General features: G+C 47.3%; 1 protein-coding gene and 1 non-coding gene across 2 annotated transcripts in view; both read right to left on the bottom strand.

The window, feature by feature from the left end:
- DYRK4 (dual specificity tyrosine phosphorylation regulated kinase 4) overlaps nucleotides 1-21488 on the bottom strand; it is a 40710-nt gene extending 19222 nt beyond the window's left edge. The window contains exons 1-6 of the mRNA XM_055143101.1: nucleotides 21379-21488; nucleotides 16493-16586; nucleotides 7913-7993; nucleotides 6948-7064; nucleotides 6006-6144; nucleotides 3417-3580 (exon numbers count right to left, since the gene is read on the bottom strand). Of these exons, the coding sequence (XP_054999076.1) occupies nucleotides 3417-3580; nucleotides 6006-6144; nucleotides 6948-7064; nucleotides 7913-7993; nucleotides 16493-16586; nucleotides 21379-21416 (633 nt within the window). The 5' untranslated portion in view covers nucleotides 21417-21488. The remainder of the gene's footprint in view (nucleotides 1-3416; nucleotides 3581-6005; nucleotides 6145-6947; nucleotides 7065-7912; nucleotides 7994-16492; nucleotides 16587-21378) is intronic.
- LOC129406289 (small nucleolar RNA SNORA72) lies at nucleotides 878-1014 on the bottom strand. Its single transcript, XR_008630909.1, has one exon. It is a non-coding gene; the product is annotated as a small nucleolar RNA SNORA72 (small nucleolar RNA).
- Nucleotides 21489-21826: the final 338 nt, after the last annotated feature.

The following is a 21826-nucleotide window of genomic DNA, read 5'->3' as shown; positions in this document are numbered from 1 at the left end:
ACAAACAAACAGATTATAGAGGTGGGGGTTAATTGGGAGAAATGGTTCAAAAGCAATAATATCTGCCTTGCAAGTGTCAAAGGGGACAAGTCTCAGTGAGTTTAATCCCCCATGTGTATTATATGAAGATTTGGTATGTTATTTTGGGAGGGCTGGGAACACCATGACCATTAATTTATGCTTCAAAATTTGAGCATTCCCAAGCCCCCCCAAACAACTTCATCAAATCACCAAATAGGAATCTTCTACTTTCAGACAGACTGGGAATCCCACACATGGAACTGAAATGCTTTTAAAGGTTGTTTGTAAAAGGGCAAAGGGAAGGTTCCGCAACCATTGTACTGACGTCCCCAGAAGTATTTTCCAACACTTGAACATGTCTTCTGCCAACGTGAGTGTGGTTGTGTCTGCGTGATTGCTCACAGGATCGCGCACCAGCTGTGAACCTGGTAGCTCTGCCATCTGTGATTCCCTCGAAGCTGCTAGCAGATTAATGCCATATGGCAACCACATATGTGTGCGTGTGTGTAGGACCACAAGTAGAGGGAGTGGCCCCAGGGAGAACCAACACTGAAACGAGATATGAGCACTCCCAACCAGAAATGTGATTCCCACTCTCAGCTACACCACTAAAGACTGTGAGTTCTTGAAAAACACCAACAAGAGTGTGGGAAAACTGAGTCATTACAACAGTACCAACAGCAGGAAGGGTTGGGGGCTGCAACCCAGCTCTCTACCACTGAATAACTGGGTTCCAGTGAATTAGCTTAAAGGTAGGAGTAACAGACATCCCTGTGGAATTTCCTGGGCTGGGAATGTGGGTAGAATAGAGGGAAGAGGATCAAGTGGAGGATTGGGAAGGAAAATATTTAACTTGATTTATCACCATCATTTTCAAGACCAGACCTTCATAGGTAAAGAGCTAGGTCTGGGGACATATGCATGGACTTATTATAGCGAGTGATCAAGCCTGCCCTGATGATTATAAAATCAGAATAGCAAGAATATTCACTGTCTATGGGAGATTCTTAATCAAATTCCTGTTTACACCACCCCTTTGAAGTTCTGTGCCTATGCAATGCGTCTTTTCTGGGATGAGGAGCTAGAGCTTTCATCAGATTCCCAAGGGACACCCTGAACTAACATGCTAAAGTAGAACATGTGGACAAAGTCCCCTAAATCTTTGCTTCTTGACGCCTACTGAGGGCGTCATCCAGAAGCCTTTTTAGAAAGAAGACTCTTAGGTTTCCAGGCCTGTTGGGTGGGAATCCACCTTCCTTTCTAGTGGGGTGCAGATTGGACCAGGCCCAGCAATGCTCATCCTGTCGGTGCAGGTCTGGGCTTGGTATACCAGGTGAAGGCATGGCGGTTCAGGGGGCACCAGAGTAAACCTGGAGGTGCTCAGGCTAGGGATGGGGGATAACACACACAGTGATGGAGATCAAATCCATGCTAGGCCATGGCTCTGCCACATGACATAGAACCCACCTGGGGCATATGGGAGTTAGGCCACCCTCAGCAGTGCTCAGGAGCCATTTCTGGCTCTGTATTCAGGAGTCACCCCTGGTGGTACTCAAGGGACCATCTGTGATATTGGGAATTCAAACCAGGGTCGACTGCATGTAAGGTAAGCAAGCACCTTCCCTCCTCTACTAATTCTTTGTCCCCAAGAAACGTTTTAAACGTTTTAAACAAGATCTCCTGGGGATTTGTGTGCAGATAAGTTTTAAGTAAAAGAGCCCAAATGTTATTAAGGAAATCTGTCTCTGGTGTCAGAGAGAGAGAGAGAGAGAGAGAGAGAGAGAGAGAGAGAGAGAGAGAGAGAGAGAGAGAGAGAGAGAGAGAGAGAGCTCAAGGGGTAACTGCAGGCTTTGTACGCGGGAGGCCTGGGTTCTATCCCCTACACCGCGTGGTGTCCCAGCACAGAGCTGGGAGAAACGCTTGAACACTACTCAGTGTGGTCCAAAGACAAAAAAATTCAACAGTGACAAAAACATCTTTAAGCTTGTATGAAACTATCAAAGACTATTAAAGCTGAGTTCTGGAGTGCTGGTCAGAGGTGGGGGGGTGTCCCAAGGACCCCTGAGCTTAGTGGACTAAGAGGCACAAGAACTAGAGGTGGATCTTCTCAAAAGTAGAAAATGTGGGCTGGAGTGATAGCACAGCGGGTAGGGTGTTTGCCTTGCATTCAGCTAACCCGGGTTCAATTCCCAGCATCCCATATGGTCCCCTGAGCACTGCCAAGGGTGGTTCCTGAGTGCAGAGCCAGGAGTAACCCCTGTACATCGCCAGGTGTGACCCAAAAAGAAAAAAAAAGTAGAAAATGCTCCCCAAACCCAAAGTTATACCTTCTTCCCAGACTTCACCACCTAAAAGAGAGGTGACACAATACTGGAGGATCAGAAGGAGTAAGAAAAAAGAAGGATACCGCCTCCGGAACTGGAGGATTTGAATGTGAAGCACCAGGAAGGAAGTGAGTTGGTTTGTGTAGTTTTGCTTTATTATTTTTTTGCCTGTGGCTTCACTGGAATCTACTATAAAATAGAATGCCAGGGGCTGGAGCGATAATATAGCGGGTAGGGTGTTTCTCTTGCACACAGCCAACCCGAGTTCGATTCCCAGCAACCCCTATGGTCCCCCAAGCACCACCAGGAGTAAGAGTAATTCCTGAGTGCAGATCCAGGAGTAACCCCTGAGCATTGCCGGCTGTGACCCCAAAAGAAAAAAAACACAAATAAAATAAAATAAGATAAAATAAAATAAAATAGAACCCCATCCGTGAGCAGGATGTTGTGAAGAGAGATGAAGAAACTGCATCTACTGCCATACTCTGAGAGTTTCCTTTCTAAACTCATTTGGCAAACTACTTCCTTTTCAGGAAAAAAAATTACTCAGCACCGCCCCCCCCCAGGCAAATCTATCTTCTTTGAGTAAACAAACAAAATTGTCACCCAGTTCCATCTGGGTTTACTACCATCACACATTGGTATTCCAGCACCACCCTATCCCCGACCCCTGCCAGGTCTCACCCACTTTGGAAAACGCCCGTCTGGCCTCTTCAAAACATTTCAGAGCTAGGTGGGTAAAGAGCACTTAAGAATCCACCCCATCACACACCAGGGACCCCAAATTCTCTTGAACAAAGCCAGCAGTCTCCATACAAAGTTTGGATATGAGTAGTATCTTTCCTGGATGTAAACATGGCATGTCTTTGATTCCACAGTTTCTCACTAGACTCCTGTAGATCGCCTGGTGCATTAATATCAAATGCTACATGCATTAATATCAAATGCTACATGGCACCCCATCTTTTTTTTTTGCTTTTCCAGACCCCTTTGTGGGCCCCCCCATCCCTAAAGTGCCACCCAACTGCACCGGAGTTTCTGGTGGTAGCCCCGTTTCCCCACCCACCTAACCTTCATGTAGGAGCCATGTTCATCATCAAAACTTGTCCTGCTGCATTTCTGAGGGGGCACGTGGAGTTTGTCAGCATTGAGCCCCAGGAACCACAGCTCGGTGTAGCCCAGAACTTCACTCTGCTCATAAGTAGACAACTGGTTCTTAAAGAACTTGAGAGCTTCTGTGGGGAAAAGACTGCAGTGGTGTGTTCAGTTGAGGGCCCGTGGGCACCGCTTTTTCTCAGCATGCAGATGAGGCAACCGTTCTAGCTCAAGGCCAACCTTTCCCTCAACTGAGATGCTTCCTAGGGCCAGCCAGCTTCAGTCACATGGGTGCAAAGGTGACACGAATGTCCAGGTCTTGGTCTGACGCCAACAAGTCGGGGGGGAAACACAAAGGTGGGGAAGGAGAGAGTTTGGTTCCTGAAGTTCTATGGGTTGCAGGGGCTGGAGCGATAGTATGGTGGGTAGGGCATTTGCCTTGCATGCGGCTGACCAGAGTTCGATTCCCAGCATCCCATATGGTCCCCCGAGCACCTCCAGGGGTAATTCCTGAGTGGAGAGCCAAGAGTAACCCCTGAGCATCACTGGGTATGACTCAAAAAGGAAAAAAAATTAATTTTTTTTTAAAGTCCTATGGGTTGCAGTAGTATGAGCAAAAAATGTCACCGTCACTGTCACTGTCATCCCGTTGCTCATCGATTTGCTCGAGCGGGCACCAGTCATGTCTCCATTGTGAGACTTGTTTCTGGCATATCGAATATGCCACGGGGAGCTTGCCAGGCCCTGCCGTGTGGGCTAGATACTCTCGGTAGCTTACCGGGCTCTTCTTCGAGGGGTGGAGGAATCGAACCTGGGTCGGCCGTGTACGAGGCAAACACCTACCCACTGTGCTATTGATCCAGCCCGAGCAAAAACTACAAGCAGTAAACTTAGGGTCACCCATAACAGGTTATTGAGGGGGCTGTTAGTCCAAATTAAACTGGTATTTGGCTGCATTCTATAGATCACTGTAGAGTGTTTGCAAAGTACACGATCTTCAGTGACCAAGCGTAATCTGGATGTTTCTGTACAGCCTAGGAGACTCAACTCCACAGGTGAGGTGAGCCTGGGTGTCCCTCCCTTCTTGTCTACAAAGGAAACTTGGGTTGAGCTCATCTCTAGTCTACACTGGCCGTCGGACATCAGGGTTCTGGCAGCCGTGGGGTGGGATTCACACTTGAGAAAGAGAGATTTCATATTCAATGAACAGTCTCTGAGAAGACAGACTGGAAATGGAGTCAGGAGAGAGGCACCCTATTCTCTCACGACCTTCAGAAGAAGGAACTGCAGTTAGTTTGTGGGTGGCAGGGGAGAAGGGGTCAGAAATCGGCTTCTGGGGGGTTCATGACCTCTATTTTCATAGATGTGAAAGGTTAAGGTGTGGATTCACTTAGGGTCTTTTGTGGACCCTAAGAGGACAGAACCAAAGCCCAAGAGAATAAGTGGGGGCAGGGGAGGCGGGGAGAGCGGCTGGACTCGGAACTGGAATGACCACCTCATGGTAGTTTCTAAGACAATGGAAACAAGGAAGGGACTGCCTCCTCTCAATCACCAGTGTGGGCACCACAGACAGTGGTCAAGGCATCCAGAGTCTCTTCCTTGAAACTCTTATGCATCTTTGAACCCCAAGAGCATCCCAGCTCCTGGTCCAGAACCTATGATCAATGAGGTTTCAGGCTTGACTTAAAAGCAATGAAACACAGACTTTACCTGGCAAGTTCTCCTGGCTGTTCTTTCAGGGGTGCGTGGGAGGTGGGCGCTACCTCTCTACACCAGACTCACTCCTCTACCTGGGCATTGGTGTCAACACTGAAGACCCTTGAGAGTCAGCACCAAGGATCCAGCTTCCCTGGCCAGTCAGGCTCTGAGATTCACCGGATTCAGGGATTCTCTGTCAGGAACCGGCTTCAAGACTTTTTCTGCCACTCAAACTCAGTACCTTTCTACCTTTAACCCTACTTCCTTTCATGTCTTCTCCTTCCTCCTTTTCAAGTGGAGAGGTTTGGGGCTTCCAGATCACGAGATCGTCTCCCAGGAGGCCAGTCCATGGGGAGACCAAAGGGAGCACTAAGTCCCACAAATTCAAATCAGAGGCCAAACCATCCAAGTGAGCACAAAGTGTCCCCAACATCCTCAGATATATGTTTAGGGTCTTAGCCTAATCGCTAGGGCCAGGGATGAGAAACGGGGGCCTTCTTCTCCTTTGCCTCCAGTTTGGACCATCACAACAAAGGACAGAGAGAGATAGTACAGGGGTTAAGGCATTTATCTTGTCCAGTTCAATTCCTGGCACTGCATATGATCCCTTGAGCACTTTCAGGGGGTCACTCCTGGACGTAGAACCAGAAGCAGTCCCTGAGCACAGCCAGGTGTGGCCCCAAAACCAACAACAACAAAACAACCCACCAATAAGAGACGACAGTGGCAAGTGCTGAACTTTTGACTATGTTTTTTCCCTTGAGCTTGTTGCCTCAATGCACTCCTCCAAGAGCTGGCAGTTCAGCCCAGATGTTGACACCCCGACTCCCACCCCCAGACTCCTGGGTTTAAACCCTAAAGGTATACCTGAGGCTGTCAGGGGGACTTTTTGCTTCTTGGATGGTTTCTCTTCTGATTTGGATTCGTGGGATTTAGTGCTGCTATGGAAAGTTGATTCCGAAGTCGTGTGTTCAGAGGACAATGAATGGCTGTGCATTTGATTATCCTGTTGAGGGAAAGAGTCCTCCAATGAAGGGCTATCTAGGTTTCACCCTGGGGCCCTACACCATTTATACACATACACACACAGAGACACACACACACAGCTCACCAGACACCTCTCCTTTCCTCTGTATTAGGAGATAGTAGTTTCCCCTTTTTCTCTCAGGTTTCTTCCCTGAGAGACCCACGTCCATAACAGTAATAAATTAACAATTCTGTGGATATAACAGTGTACAAAATCAGGGATAGAATATTGTTTTTTTACTGCTTCCCTTGTGAAGACCAATTATTTAACTATATAAAGTGACTTGCCCAGGCTGGGGATGTCGCTCCATTTGTCTTGCATATGTGTGGTACTGGGTTCAAGCCCTAACACCGCAAAAAAAAAAAAAAACCAAAACAATTGGTGAAAGAAAGATAGGAAGTCACTGGTCTGAGGGCACAATTAACCATGAGTGTATCTAACGCCTTTGTTCCTTTGTCACATTCTCTCAATAGGTCCCTGCATAAGTAGTAACCCAGGGGAGAAGCAGAGGGTTGATGCGTTTTTTTATCATTTGCACACCAGATTCTTCATCTGTCCTCTACGAATTCTCCTGGCAGTGTTGGAGAGCACCCACTTGAGAGATGACAGAAATGATTTTCTGAAGGTCACATTGATTGTGAAAAGTGAGAGCTGAAAAGTTAATGTCTTCGGCGGACATTAATCTCTCCCCATCATCAGGGCCCTTTCTAACCCTGACTCTGTACTCAAATCAAATCTTTCTCCTGTGTCCTTGGGGGCCCTGTCCACAACCCTGTATTTACCTGATAGAGCAGTGGTGGTTTCAGCAATAATTTGTTGCTGATATGTGGAAAGTTAACCATATTCTTCTTCCCCTTGCTTTCCACAAAAGGGAGTGAAGGAATGTTGGAGTTTAAATTCTATAGAAGGAAAATTTGGGATAGGTTATAATGGTCTCCAAGGAAGCCTTCCTTTCAGCTTCCTCCCCACAGATAAAGGATCCCAATCAAAATCGGGTCTACTGTTAAAAGTTCTGGGATAGAAAAGCAGGCAGCTTATGGACTGTGGGTTTTATTCCTTGCTCTTCTGTCGGCTTCCAACAGGCTGCCTGTACAATTTATCAAGTTTTTAATGATGTCATCACTACCATGGGGACAAAAATGGGCCTACCTCATAAGGCTTTTGTGAGGTAAAGGCTTTTGTGAGTAGCTAGAGTATTCTGTAAGTGTTCACTATTATTATTATCATCATTCCCAAAACAACTACCCTATCACATGGAAAGTTCCTGTTTTGCACTGATTTTTCTGGAGCCCCAGGTACATTGATTTGACCTACACTGATTTGACCTAGACTCATGGAGGATCGATTAGGAGAGCAGTAGTCTGGCTCTCATGAAGAGGAACATTTAACATTGTGTGGAGGGCTGGAACAATAGTGCAGCAGGGAGAGCATTTGTCTTGCATGAGACTGGCCCCGGTTCAATCCCCGGCATCCCACATGTTCCCCGAAGCACCGCCAGGAGTAATTCCCAAGTATAAGGGCCAGGAGTAACCCCTGAGCATTGCCAAATTTGGCCCCCAAATCAAAATGAATAAAATTAAGTTGCATGGAGGTGAGGCATGATATCAATGGAGCATGAATGAATCAATGGAGCAGTGAATCAACATTCACCGTGCTATGGTGGGTTGATTCAAAATGCCTGTTAAATATTATACTGCCCATCCCTCTGCCCTCCACCCTATGCTAGAAATCGGATGCTATTGCCTACCTTATGTAAAAATCGAGTCACTCTGAAGTTCTTGGTCTTGGGAGGTGGCTTCTGGGTTGGAACCAAAGGCTTATTGTCAACCTAGTTCAATTTAAAAGAGAATTGAGGCCAGAGAGATGGTAAAGCACTGATCTCACATGTGGTTTGATTCCCACGTTTCATATGGTCCCAAATACGGCCAGAGGTCACTCAGCACAAATCCTGCATATAACACATGCATAGCCTATTAGGTTATTTTGAGCTGGAGCTCTGGCCACATTGTGCCACTCAAGGAGGTTCAAATGACCGTTCTAAATAGTCCCAATCCTTAAAGCTTTGAGACGTGTTGGGGGGGGGGCGGGGATATTAAGTATTAAGCACAGTTTCTACTTCAGTGTATGGGTTTACCAAATTTTTTAGACTTCTGGAAATCAGCTGTGTCTCAACTTTGAATGGATGACATTCAGTTCCCTTTGAGAGAAGATTTTTTTTAAATTAAAAATGTTACCACTCCTGGGAATATACCTGAATAGTCCAAAACCAGAATACAGAAAAGCCACCTGCACTCCTATGTTAATTGCAGCACTATACACAATAGCCAGAATCTGGAAACAACCCAAGTGCCCAAGAATGGATGAGTGGATAAACTATGGTAAGTCTACACAATGGAATACTGCACAGCCACCAGGAGAAATGAAGTCATGAAATTTGCTTATACCTGGATGGACACAGAGTATCATGCTGAGAAATCAGTCAGAGGGAAAGGGACACACATAGAATGATTGCAATCATTTGAGGGATATAAAAATAAATATAGTATGTGAATAATACCCAAAGACAGTAGAAACAAGGGCTAGAAGGACTGGTCTGTGGCAAAAAGCTTGCCACAAATCCAGAGGGGGGATGCTGTGAGGATGGAGGAGGGACCACTCTGACAATGATGGATGGAAATGATCACTCTGAACAAAAACTTAGCGCTGAAATCTATCATTAATAATGTGTCATATATGACATATGTCATTTACAAAATATATCACACATAACAATATATTAGCATTATTTTAGAAAGGGCTCTCTAACAGTAATAAACATAGCATACTGTGTATAGGTAAAGACTCAAAACTCAGACTCTGGTGTTTAATTTCATTTCTTTCTATTTTTTTCTATTCTTTGGGGGGGGGTCACATCCGGCGATGCACAGGGGTTATTCCTAGCTCTGCACTCAGGAATTACTCCTGGTGGTGCTCGAGGGACCATATGGGATGCTGGGAATTGAACCCGGATTGGCATCGTGCAAGGCAAACACCCTACCCACTGTGCTATTGCTCCAGCCCCGCTGGTGTTTAATTTCAGATCCATGATCCCTCATCATTTGCCCTTGAATAACTTACTAACCTTCCCTAATATTAGCTGGGGGCAACCATCCCAATAAGATTACGTTAGGATTAAATGGGTTAACAGGTGTATAACACTTCACTCAGTGCCTTGTACATGCTAAGGGTGATTTAGCATGTTGACTCTGGTGAGGCCATTTGTGTTCATTAAGTCACATCCAAGTGTGAGCACCAGTGACACATATACGCATCAACCTGATAAAGTTGTTAAACACATAATGGCCAGCCCCATTTTGTGAAAATAGGAACTGAGGCTGGTAAGGTTCTAACTGGTGCCAGAGCCACCCTAGAGAAGGCTGAGTCCCTGCAGCAGAAGAGAAATTTCATCAGAAACAGAAGGCTGTGATAAGGACATGAAAGAAACCCACCAGAAGTTCAAAGTTGCTCCTCATGACAATACTCGGATTAAATTTCATGGCTATAGAACTCTGCGGAACAAGACAATCTGAAAACTATTCATATAGAATTCTGTTTCAAAAGTCATTCTCCCCTCTGCAGAAGTCTGTATTCTCTCTCAAAATCTTTTCTCTTTCTTTCCTTTCTCTTATTTCTCTTAACAGTGTCACTGCACTATTGTTCTCCTCCCAAAATTCTCTTCCGTGAGGGAAAGTGATGTTCCTGGGAAACATGGACAAAGGTTAGGACACACCTTCCCTTTCCTGCGAAGAATAATCCCTCATTCCAGCCTGAGTTCCACGGAACTCCCAAGGATCTGGGCTACAGGGACCATTTCTCACACAGTGTAGATCAAGTGGGACTCAGGTGCAGTTTGATGACTGACATATGGGGCTGATGAGATGTAAGATCTACACCATGCAGGTGTTCTAGGAAAAATTTTATCAGTCCTGAACCTCCCCAGACACTCCCTTGGGTGGTGGAGATGGGTAGAGAGGAATGTGGCAGAAAGCCCATGTGAGACTCATACCTTCCTGTCTTTCACTTCGCATAAGTCATCTGCAACAAAATGATGATACTTAAAATGCCTCAATAAGTTAAATAAACTAAAAAGTAGGTGTATCCCATGGCTTGGAGGCTGTTCTCTCATTCTGGGCAACTCAGAGAAGGGAACAGCAAGTAAAATGTGGTTGTTGGTCATGTGGGGGAAAGATGATGCGGGCCAAATATAGACTAGAGACTGAACGCAATGGCCACTCAACACCTTTATTGCAAACCACAACACCTAACCAGAGAGAGAGAACAAAAGGGAATTCCCTGCCATAGTGGCAGGGTGGGGTGGGGGGAGACGGGACTGGGAAGGGGGGGTGGGATGTTGGGTTTACTGGTGGTGGAGAATGGGCACTGGTGAAGGGATGGGTTATCAAACTTTGTAAGGGAGAAACATGAGCACAAAAATGTATAAATCTGTAACTGTACCCTCACGTTGACTCACTAATTAAAAACAAACTATTAATAAAAAAAAAGAATAGGAGGAAAGAGCAAAATAATAATAATAATAATAAAAAATAAAAAAAAAAGTAGGTGTATGATACCATAACACACACACGAGCCAGAGAGATACTACAGTGGGTGAGGTGCTTGCCTCGCATATGGCCAACCCAAGTCTAGTCCCAGGCACAACATATGGTCACCCAAGCTCTATCAGGAGTGATCCCTAACTATAGAGCCACAAATGAGCCCTGAATATATCTGGATGTGGCCCAACTCCCATTACCAAAGATACCATATGCATGACAAGATTTTTAATGAATAAATTATAGCTCAAAACTAAGAAAATAGGTAAAAATTGAAAAAATTCAATATGTATATATCTGTGTGCCACACCCAGAAATTGCCCCTGGTGCCATGTAACCCCACCAACAGCCAACATCCAGATACTATAAGACCAAGTTTCCAGAAGAGAGTGACGTAGAGTCTCTTGACCGCCGCGCCTGGCTGTCTTCACCGGGGCCCCTCGGAGGGGACGGGTTGCCTTTCTCTCCCCGCCCCAAGGAGAGCCTTGACAGTTGAAGACCTCTGGAACCCAGCCACAGCTATGCTCAAGGCCACACATCTGGATGAGCCTCACGCATGAAGGGACCAGCAGAGGAACCCAGGTGTGCGGGACCCAGGGCTGAGATCTCCAAGCCGGCTCGGATTGGGACTGAGCCTTCTCCACCCAGACCCCCCATTTTCCTGTAACTTGGCAGCCATACCCACAAACTGCCTTTTGCACTGTGTAATCCCACCAACGGCCAACATCCAGAGACTATAAGACCAAGCTCTCAGAAGCGCGAGGCTGCTTTGCGACAGCTAATAGCCTTGTTCTCCCTCTTGGAGAACCTGACAAGCTACCAAGAGTCTATTGTCCGCACGGGAGAGCCTTGCAATCTCCCCATGATCCCTATATGGTGTATTCATATCCCAAATACAGTAACAGATATATACATACCTCTCGGAGAGCCTTGCAAGCTACCGAGAGTTTCCCGCCAGCACAGCAGAGCCTGGCAAGCTATCCATGGCATATTCCATATGCCAAAAACAGTAATGATAGGTCTCATTCCCCTGACCCTAAATGAGCTTCCAATCATTGGGAAAGATGAGTAAGGAGAGGCTGCTAAAATCTTAGGACTGAGTGTAATAGAGACGTTACTGGTGCCTGCTTGAGTAACGGACAATGGGATGACAGTGATACAGTGATATATACATATATGTACACATATATGTAGTTACAGAGAGTGACTTGGAAAAGATAGGTTTAAAGGCATTATGTACCTAGCAGAAATAAGTACCAAGTTTGTTCCATGGCTTGGAAGCTGGCCTCACATGCTGGGGGAAAAGGCAGCTCAGATAGAGAAGGGACCACCAAGTAAAATGTGGTTAGAGGACCCATTCGAGATGGGAGAGGCGTGCTCAAAGCAGACTATAGACTGAACACGATGGCCACCCAATACCTCCATTGCTAACCACAACACCCAAAAGGAGAGAGAGAATAAAAGGGAACGCCCTGCCACAGAGGTGGGGTGGGGGGATGGAATGGGGGGGTGGGATGGATGCTGGTGTCATCAGTGGAGAACGGGCACTGATGGAGGGATGGGTACTCAAAGTGTACAATTGAAACACAAGCACGAAAATATGTAAATCTATATCTGTACCCTTACGGTGATTCATTAATAAAAAAATAAAATAATTTTTAAAAAAAGACACAAATGCTACAAATTAGATGTTAATTTTGGCTTGAACCACTTTATCCTGGTGTTATTTTGTTTATAAATGTTTGTGTTGTTCATTGCTCAACTTCCCATCTAAATGTTTTTCAAATTTAAAAATAAAATAAAATAAAATAAAGGAATTATGTAGCAAGCATTCCAAAATAATAAAAAAATGAAAATATGTTAAAATATTGATTACATGAAAAGTCAGAGTCTATGTAACCAAAGTTTCTGAAGGAGAGAAGAAATGTGACAAACATAAAAGCAAATGGTGCTGAGAAATTTTCAAAGCTGATGTAAGACAAAACTATAGAAGTTTAAGGAAATATCTGTATCTTTACCATTTTGGAGTAGGAATTTATTAAACATACCATAAGCTTAAGTATTTTTTTTCTTTTTTGGGTCACACCTGGAATTGCACAGGGGTTACTCCTGGCTCTGCACTCAGGAATTAGCCCTGGCAGTGCTCAGGGGACCATATGGGATGCTGGGATTTGAACCCGGGTCGGCCACAGGCAAGGCAACTGCCCTACCTGCTGTGCTATTACTCCGCCCAACTTAACTACATTTTTTTTTTTATTGAATCACTATGAGAAAAGTTACAAAGCTCTCAGGTTTAAGTCTCAGTCACACAATGATCAAACACCCATCCCTTCACCAGTGCACATGTTCCACCACCAAGAACTCCAGTATACCCCCTCCCACCCACCGACCACCACTGCCTGTGTGGCTGATGATTCTCACTTTACTCTCTCTTTACTTTGATTACATTCAATATTTTGACAGAAAACTCACTATTATTATTTGGAATTTTCCCCCAACAATCAGACCCACCGAAAAGGCATCATTTGATAATTTGTTTTCCATTGCTGAGAATGAAGAGCATATGAGGTCATGTGGTCGCTCTTGCGTTTTGGATTTTTGATATTTTAGTAATTAAGTACAGAGAAATTTCTGCCAGAAGTCGTGTCACTGCAAGCTCATACCTCTGTCTGTCTAGTGGGCTCTAAAAGATGGCAGTCACCACGCTGCCGCCACCACTGAAAGGAAAGGCCAAGGGACAAAAACCTTTCCCCTCCTGGGGTGACCCGGGGCCATAGCTTAGTTCACAGTCTAGAGGAATTTCTGCAAGAAGCCGCTGGGTTCCAAAATTAGTTAGTGGGCCCCTAGATCATGGTCGTTCAGGAGCGGAGGAGCCGTTTGTGTGGGGCCGCTCGAGGTCTCCAACTACTTTTAATAAAATATTTTTGTTCATTCAAAGTGAGTATAGAGCATACTGACAAACCAAGATTATACCCAGTTTAAAAAACAATATTAATATTAAAAAAGTCAGTTGGTGGAGCCAGAGATATAGCACAAGGTGGAAAGGTACTTTGCATGCAGCCATAGGACTTGACCTGGTTTGAACTCCAACACCAGTAGGTGTGGCCAAACACTCCACCTCCAAAAAGTACATTTCTTTCTCACATAATAGCACATAACAATTGTAATTTGAACTTTAAAAGTCAACATTTACATTAGCACTTCGATAAATGGAAATACTTTCATCTAACAAAATATACACCAGATCGATATGAGGAAAAAACACAAAACTCTGATGGAATAAATTAAAATAAGATGCACATAAAAGGGCATATTTTTTATATCTTCAGGAATAATGGGTCAGTCCCCTGACCCTGAAGGAGTCCCCAATACGGCAGCATTGGGAAGAACGAGTAAGAAGAAGCTGATAAAAGCATGTGACAGGGATGAATGAAGATGTTACCGGTGCCCACTTGAGCAAATCGATGATCAATGGGACAACAGGTGATACAGGTGATACAGGGGTAACCTATAGAATGGTCACTGTGGTTAATAGTGTTGAGAGCTGCTAAGTAGTTCTTTTTTGGGGGTTCAAAAATATTTTAAAATTGATTTTTAATATTAAATCACCATGAGATACAGTTACAAAGTTGTTCATGATTGGGTTTCAGTCATACAATGTCCTGACAACCAACCCTTCGCCAGTGTACATTTCCCATCACCAATGGCCCCAATTTCCCTCCTTTCGCTCCCCACCCCGAGTCTTCCTCTTATGCCAGGTACCCTAGGTATTCTTGGGAGTGGAAAGAGAAGTACAGAGGTTAAGGTGCTTGCCTTGCATTCAATTGGTCTCGATTTAATCCCCAGCACCACATCTGGTCCCCTGAGCATCATCCAGAGTCACTCCTGAGTACAGAGCTAGAAATACCCCTTGGGCACCACTGGGTGTGCCCCCACTCCAAAAGAGAACAAAAGTAGACCAAAAGTAGCTCTCTCTCTCCCTCTCTCTCTCTTTAATATTTTTTTTAAATTTCAGGAATCACAGTTTGTAATACTGTTAATGGAAGGGTCTCGTGCATTACACAATACAGCACCACACTCCCTTCCCCAGTGTCCTTGTCCCTCCACCATTGTACTAGCTGTTCCCACTCTCACCCTAATCCACCCGTCTCTCCCCTGTGGTAAGCTTCCTTCTGAAAACTAGCTTTTGGTTCCTGTTGCTTTTATGTATTTGTTATACCCCTACTTTGTTTCTTCATATCAGAGTCTCTTGCCCCCGTGCCGGGCTGTCTTCACTGGGGCCCCTCGGAGGGGGTGAGTTGAATTTCCCTCCCCAACCCGAGCAGAGCCCCGGCAGCTGAAGACCTCCGGAACCCAGCCACAGCCATGCTCAAGGCCACTCTCCACATGCTCGGACGAGCCTCACGCATGAAGCAGAGGAACCCGGGGCTGAGATCTCCAAGCCTGCTCGGATCGGGACTGGGCCTCTTTCACCCAGATGCCCCATTTTCCAGTAGCTAGGCAGCAGTCACACCCAGAAAGCTAGCCACAGAGGAGAAAAGGGGTATATTTTTAATTCATTTTTTTCTTTTCGGGTCACACCGGCATTGCACAGGGGTTCCTCCTGGCTCATGCACCCAGGAATTACTCCTGGTGGTGCTCAGGGGACCATATGGGATCCTGGGAATCGAACCTGGGTCGGCTGCATGCCAGGCAAATGCCCTACCGGCTGTGCTATCGCTCCAGCCCCAATGGGGTATATTTTTAAAATTCCCAGTAAGCCTTAGTTTTCCCTCTCTCTCAAAATTGAGATCTCAATGGGAAGGCAGAACAAAGGAAGCAGTACTTACTCTGAAGACATCAGGAGGAAAAGTGGAACCCTAAGAGAGAATGGGGAAGTATAAGAGCATAAGCGGTCTTCCTCTGTCTAGTTTCTCTACCTTTTTCAGATATAGTGTTTTTTTAATTTTTAAATTTATTTTTATACTTTTGCTTTTTTGGGTCATACCTTGTAATGCTCAGGGGTTACTTGTGGCTCTGCACTTAGGAATTACTCCTGGCAGTGCTCAGGGGACCATATGGAATACCAGGGATTAAACCCAGGTTGGTTGCATGCAAGACAAACGCCCTACCCACGGTACTATTGCTTGGGCCTTATAGTTTTAATTTTTCTTCACTTTCATCATCACTTTAGTTGATGTCATATGCTTACAATATGGGACAGTGGTGGAGCGTTTCTGGAATCACCAGTGGAAGGATTTGTGGAGTGCTCTAAAACCACAAAACAATGACTGCAAATATTATTGTACCTTTTGATGTCCCCATCGCAGTAATTTAAAAAAAAATGCACAAAAAAGAGACAAAATAGGAGAAAAAGAAAAAAGCACAAATATCTCCTTCCAGAAATATTCCTGGATGCGCACTCAGCACTATTCCGGGACAGTGCTGGCATGGCCCTAAAAACACAGTGCCAAGTGAAAGGTATCGTGGCAACACCCCCATCCCCCATCTAGGGGCTTCTCATGGACAGAAGACCTGTGAGACGGAGGCCTTGCAGGTCTGAGTGCAGGCATGGCCCCCCACGATGCCCCCTCCAGAACCAACCGGCTGGCGGCTCTGCCCAACCCTCTTCCTCCCTCACTGTCGCCTCCTCCCTCATCAAAGCGGCTCTTGTCCTGGCCATCATCCCTAGTCCTGGGTCCCCAGGTCCCCAGGACGAGCACTTGGCCTGCCCAGGGAAACTCATGGACTCTCACCTTCACAGAGGTGCTGCTTTGTTTCTTTCTCCCTCTCAAAACCGGGAAGGATGACAGAGAGTATTTCTTTGTCTTTCTCGTATCCATTTCAAGCCTGCAGTAGAGAGAGCCAAACATCAACGGGAGGGCTGGCCAGATGTCTAAGTGGGAGAACAAATGCTTCGTGTGCACAAGGTCCTGGGTTCGATGCTCAGTGCTGCATGACCCGTCCACCCATCAAGTATGGCCTGGAGGGAGGCCCTCTAAGCACTGTAGCCCTGTAGCACTGTCATCCCATTGTTCTTTGATTTGCTCAAGCGGGCACTAGTAACGTCTCCATGGTGGACTTGTTGTTACTGTTTTTGGCATATAGAATACTCCACAGGGAGCTTGCCAGGCTCTGCCATGCGGGCGGGATACTCTTGGTAGCTTGCCGGGCATTCCGAGAGGGGTGGAGGAATCGAACCCAGGTCAGCAGCGTGCAAGGCAAATGCCCTACCCGCTGTGCTATTGCTCCATCCTTCATCTAAGCACTACGAGGGCACAAACATTGCTTTAGGTGACCCCCTACAACAATTAAGTAAAAAATTGGCAGTAGGAATTAAACGTAAGAACAAATACTCCAGCTTTTATGAAGTTCTCATTCTGCCACATGGCTTTTGTGAAAGACTACATTAGTACTTCTTTTCACTCACCATAAAAGAGGAAGTTTGCTCTTATTTTTAGAAAAAAGGTGAAAAGGGAAAATGCATTCAGTGTTAGTTTTGTAACAGCTGGAGTACTTAAAATGATCCCTGCAAGTTCCTTCCGTAAGACTTTTCCATCGGTCAGGTTATCAGTGTTCCTGTTTTCGATGTATGTTATTTCAAGTTCTACGTGTCATCTGGTCTGATTGGTCGAGTTTTGATTTGTTTCACTGGGGTTGTTTTGTGAGTCTTGGGAGGCTCCAAAATTTTTCTATCTAAATTAAGAAAAACTGCTTCTTCACATCACACTGTTTAGAATTATGAAAGAATTCATAGGAAATCTCTACGTTGTGTCTCAAGACTCAGGATTACAAAGAAAACAAACCATACTTACAGGTGGAAAATACTCAGACACCATCCATCCATATAAGCGCTAATGAGCAATAACTTACATAGCACTCACAAACTTAAGAGCAATGAAGAAGATAATACCATCGAAAAGGAAGTAGAGGGGCTGGAGCAATAGCACAGCGGGGAGGGCGTCTGCCTTGCACATGCCCGACCCGGGTTCGATTCCCAGCATCCCATATGGCCCCCCATGCACTGTCAGGAGTGATTCCTAATGCATGAGCCAGGAGTAACCCCTGTGCATTGCCAGGTGTAACCCAAAAAGAAAAAAAAATAAGGAAGGAGAGGTAGGTTGGAGTGTAGGGATACAGTGGCTAAAACTCTTGTCTTCCAATTGGCTGACCTAGGTTTAATCGATGGCACTACATCCATACCCTTTGTCCTGCCAGGAGTGATCTTTGAGCTCAGAACCAGGGATAAATCCTGATCACAGCAGTGTGTGACCCGGAATCTCCTCCCTAAAATTAATGGGTAGAGAAGCCAAAAAGACACTTCTGAGCAGAAGACATATAGATGGCCAGTAGGCACAGCAACAAGTACTCTTCGTCACTTTTCATCATGGAAGCTGCAAATCAAAATGACAATGAGCTATCACCTCACACCGGTGAGACCGGCACTTATCAGAAAGGTTGGAAGCAAGCATGCTTGGTGAGGAGGTGGTAAAAAAAAAAATCCCTCATCCACAGTTGGTGGAAATGTCATCTGGATCAGCTCCTATGGCAAACAGTAAGGAGACAATGCAAAAAATTAAAAACTGAGCTTCCATCTGACCCGGTGATTCCACTACTTGGAAATTCCCCTTAGGAGCACACGAACATTTGAAAACTGAAAATCCTGTGTCCACTGAGGCACTATTCACAACAGCCAAGGTCTGGAAACAACCCATGTGCCCAAGCGCAGATGAATGGATCAACTGTGGTACCTATACACACACACACACACACACACACACACACACACACACACACACACTGCATGACTGCGATGTTATACGAAAAAAAGAAATCCCACAATTTCTGGCAACGTTGACAGAACTAAGGGAATATTGATCAGCAACGATATGCTGAGATGTTGGCCGTTGACATCCAGAGAGACTTAAAAGCAAGGCGGCTGCGAGATATCTTTAGCCTACTTCTCCCTCTGGGAGAAACTGGCAGTGTTCTGAGAGTTTCCTGCCCACATGGGACAGCCTTGCAAGCTCCCCATGGTGTATTCATATGCAAAATCCAGTAACTAGGTGGATCCCATTCCCCTGACCCTGAGGAGCCCCCAGTGCAACATCATTGGGAGGGCCAGTCGAGATAGACTTCTAAGATCTCAGGGAAAGGACAAAATGAGATGTTATTGAGCCCGCCCGAGAAATCGGTGATTAACGGGATATCGTGATCGTGATCGATATGCTGAGGGAAGAGGATTGGTGGCGACATTTCTCCTGGACTTCCTGTGACTACATCTGCACCTTCTTTGTCCAGGGCACTGCTGTAGGAATAATTCAACACGAGCTGAAGACATTTCGCACAGATTGGTGGCATCTGGTCGATGCGGTGACCCAGGAGGTGGAAGAGAGAGTCTCACGGGGCCTTTGTGCTACGGCATTGCCCACTGCCAAAGTTCTGCTGACCTTTGGAAGTCCTGGTATCCCCTGAAAATGTACCTTCTTTAAGCAAACAGAAAGTTTGCTTAATTGCACCCCCTGCTTCTCTCCACCCACCCACTCTCATTCCAGTGCTCCTCTCCCATGGTGGGTGCATTATCACCCACTTTGGGAAACCTTAGTCTAAACCAAAGCTTCTTAACAACCTTTTCCCTTTTCCGCTGAGGTGGCAGGGGGCAGGAACACCCGGCGATGCTCAGGGCTTACTCCTGGCTCAGCACTCAGGGATCACTCCAGGCAGTGCTCAGGGGACCGTCTGCGATGTTGGGAATGGGACGCAGGTTGGCTGCCTTCCAGGCAAGTGCCCCACCTGCTGTACTGTCGCTCCGGCCCCTGAAACTTTTCCACACAAGACTCCTCTCCAGTCTAAGCAGCGAGGGCTAGGCGATGCTCTGATCAGACAGCCGGGGATTCACGTCCCTTCCTCTGGTCCCGGCGTCTCAGTGGGACCAACCAGCATTTGCTGTTTGGTCTTCGTGACTTGCTCAGGGTGGGGGTCTGGTTCTCAGGACTGGGCCTTTTGGTCACTGGACACGCCCCTATTCCAGCCCAGTTGCTGGGCTGAGGTTGTGGTCGAGCCGGGGTCAGGCACGGACACAAGTGCACCAGCCCCTTCCGCCCTAGCCTGCACCTCTTGCAAGGACCAAGGCACAACAGGGAAACTGAGCAGGCACGAAACCAGTTCTGCCAAGTCCGTGTTCGAAGCCCTCCGAGCAGCTACATCTCTCAGTTTCTCCCCGTGGAGGTGATGACAAGGCCCCAGCGAGACTTGCTGAGGTCACAGCAAGTCTCCTGGGGGCTTGGACTTACCAGGGAAACAGCCTGACCTTTTCACCCACGTCTCCGTGTTAGCCCCCATACTCGAGTCCGAGTGGAGACAGGCACCTGCGACCTCCTAGACACAGCCAGGGCTCAGGAAAGACCAGAACCATGAACTGGGCCTTTCAAACATACCAGATCCCACCCGAGCAGTCTTAAACCGCACCCTCAGATTCTGCACAGTCACTGCCTCCTCTCAGAAAAATCTGGGAGGGGAAGGGGTGTTTTCTTAGGGCTCACTCCTGGCTCTGCTCAGGGCTCACTCCTGGCTCTGTGCTCAGGGCTTACTCCTGGCTCTGTGCTCAGGGATTACTCCTGACTCTGTGCTCAGGGATCACTCCTGAAGATACCCAAGGGCCCCTTGAGGTGTTATGGATGGAACCACCATAGGACTTACTCCTGGCTCTGTGCTCAGGGCTCACTCCTGACTCTGTGCTCAAGACTCACTCCTGGCTCAGTGCTCAGGGCTCACTCCTGGCTCTGTGCTCAGGGCTTATTCTTTGACTCTGTGCTCAGGGCTCACTCCTGACTCTGTGCTCAGGGCTCACTCCTAGCTCTGTGCTCAGGGCTCACTCCTGACTCTGTGCTCAGGGCTCTCTCCTGAAGACGCCCAAGGGCCCCTTGAGGTGTTATGGATGGAACCACCATAGGACTTACTCCTGGCTCTGTGCTCAGGGCTCACTCCCGGCTCAGTGCTCAGGGCTCACTCCTGGCTAACTGTGCTCAGGGCTTATTCTTTGACTCTGTACTCAGGGCTCTCTCCTGGCTCTGTGCTCAGGGCTCACTCCTGGCTCTGTGCTCAGGGCTCACTCCTGGCTCTCTGTGCTCAGGGCTTATTCTTTGACTCCGTGCTCAGGGCTCACTCCTGGCTCTGTGCTCAGGGCTCTCTCCTGAAGACGCCCAAGGGCCCCTTGAGGTGTCATGGATGGAACCGCCATCAGCCACGTGCCAGGAAAGCGCCCTGCCTGTTGTCCCTATGTCTTCAGCTCCAACCATACTCACTTTTTGAAAAGGGAAATACCATTTCTTTTTTTTTTCTTTCTCTTTTCCCCCGATCGATGCGCTGGGAATAGGCCCAAAGCACCGTCCGCGAGGACCGTGATTCCGCGTGAAGGACCGCAGTCCTTTAGCCTCTGCGCGCAGCCTGCGCTCTGGCCAGCGCGGGGTGGAGCGGGGCAGGGCCTGAAAGTGCGCCCTTCTCTGCGCCCCCCACCCGCCCGGGCCTTCTGCTTGGGGTGGGGGGGCTCCTCCTTTCCGCGCCCGCCCCCTCCGCGCCTCGCATCTCCGCTTATTCCCCACCCCCACCCCCAGGGCCGGGTCCGAGCCGGCGTGGCCCTTACTTAATTCGGCCGTGGGCTGGCTGTGGGACCGAGCACATCGAGCCTGGTGCAGAGCCGGGGGGCGCGCAGCAAACCCCTGCCCCCGGCGGCGAGCCCGAGGGCAGGGCGGCTGCAGGGCCACACCCTCGCCCTGTTGTTATAGAAACGAGGGCTGCCCTTTTTGTGACTCTGGAGCTGAAGGCCCCCCACGGGGCTCTCCCAGCCCACCTTTCACTGCAGCCCGGAAAACACGCCCCTTCCTCTACTCACACTTCTACCGTATTTCATAGAGTTGCTGGCAGATGACAAAGTTCATCGTGATGGGGTGTCAGGCGCACAGTGGTTAAACACGCATTTCTTCACCAGGGTCCACCAAAGCCCTCCCCACCTCCCCCCCACCCCCCCGTTATTCTCTCTTGCCTCCTACCCACCAGTCTGCGCCTAAGAGAGGCTGTCACTGTCACTGTCC

This window comes from Sorex araneus, chromosome 6 (genome assembly GCF_027595985.1).
Source record: "Sorex araneus isolate mSorAra2 chromosome 6, mSorAra2.pri, whole genome shotgun sequence".
Taxonomy (NCBI): Eukaryota; Metazoa; Chordata; class Mammalia; order Eulipotyphla; family Soricidae; genus Sorex; species Sorex araneus.
This window is presented reverse-complemented; position numbering and strand designations above follow the sequence as displayed.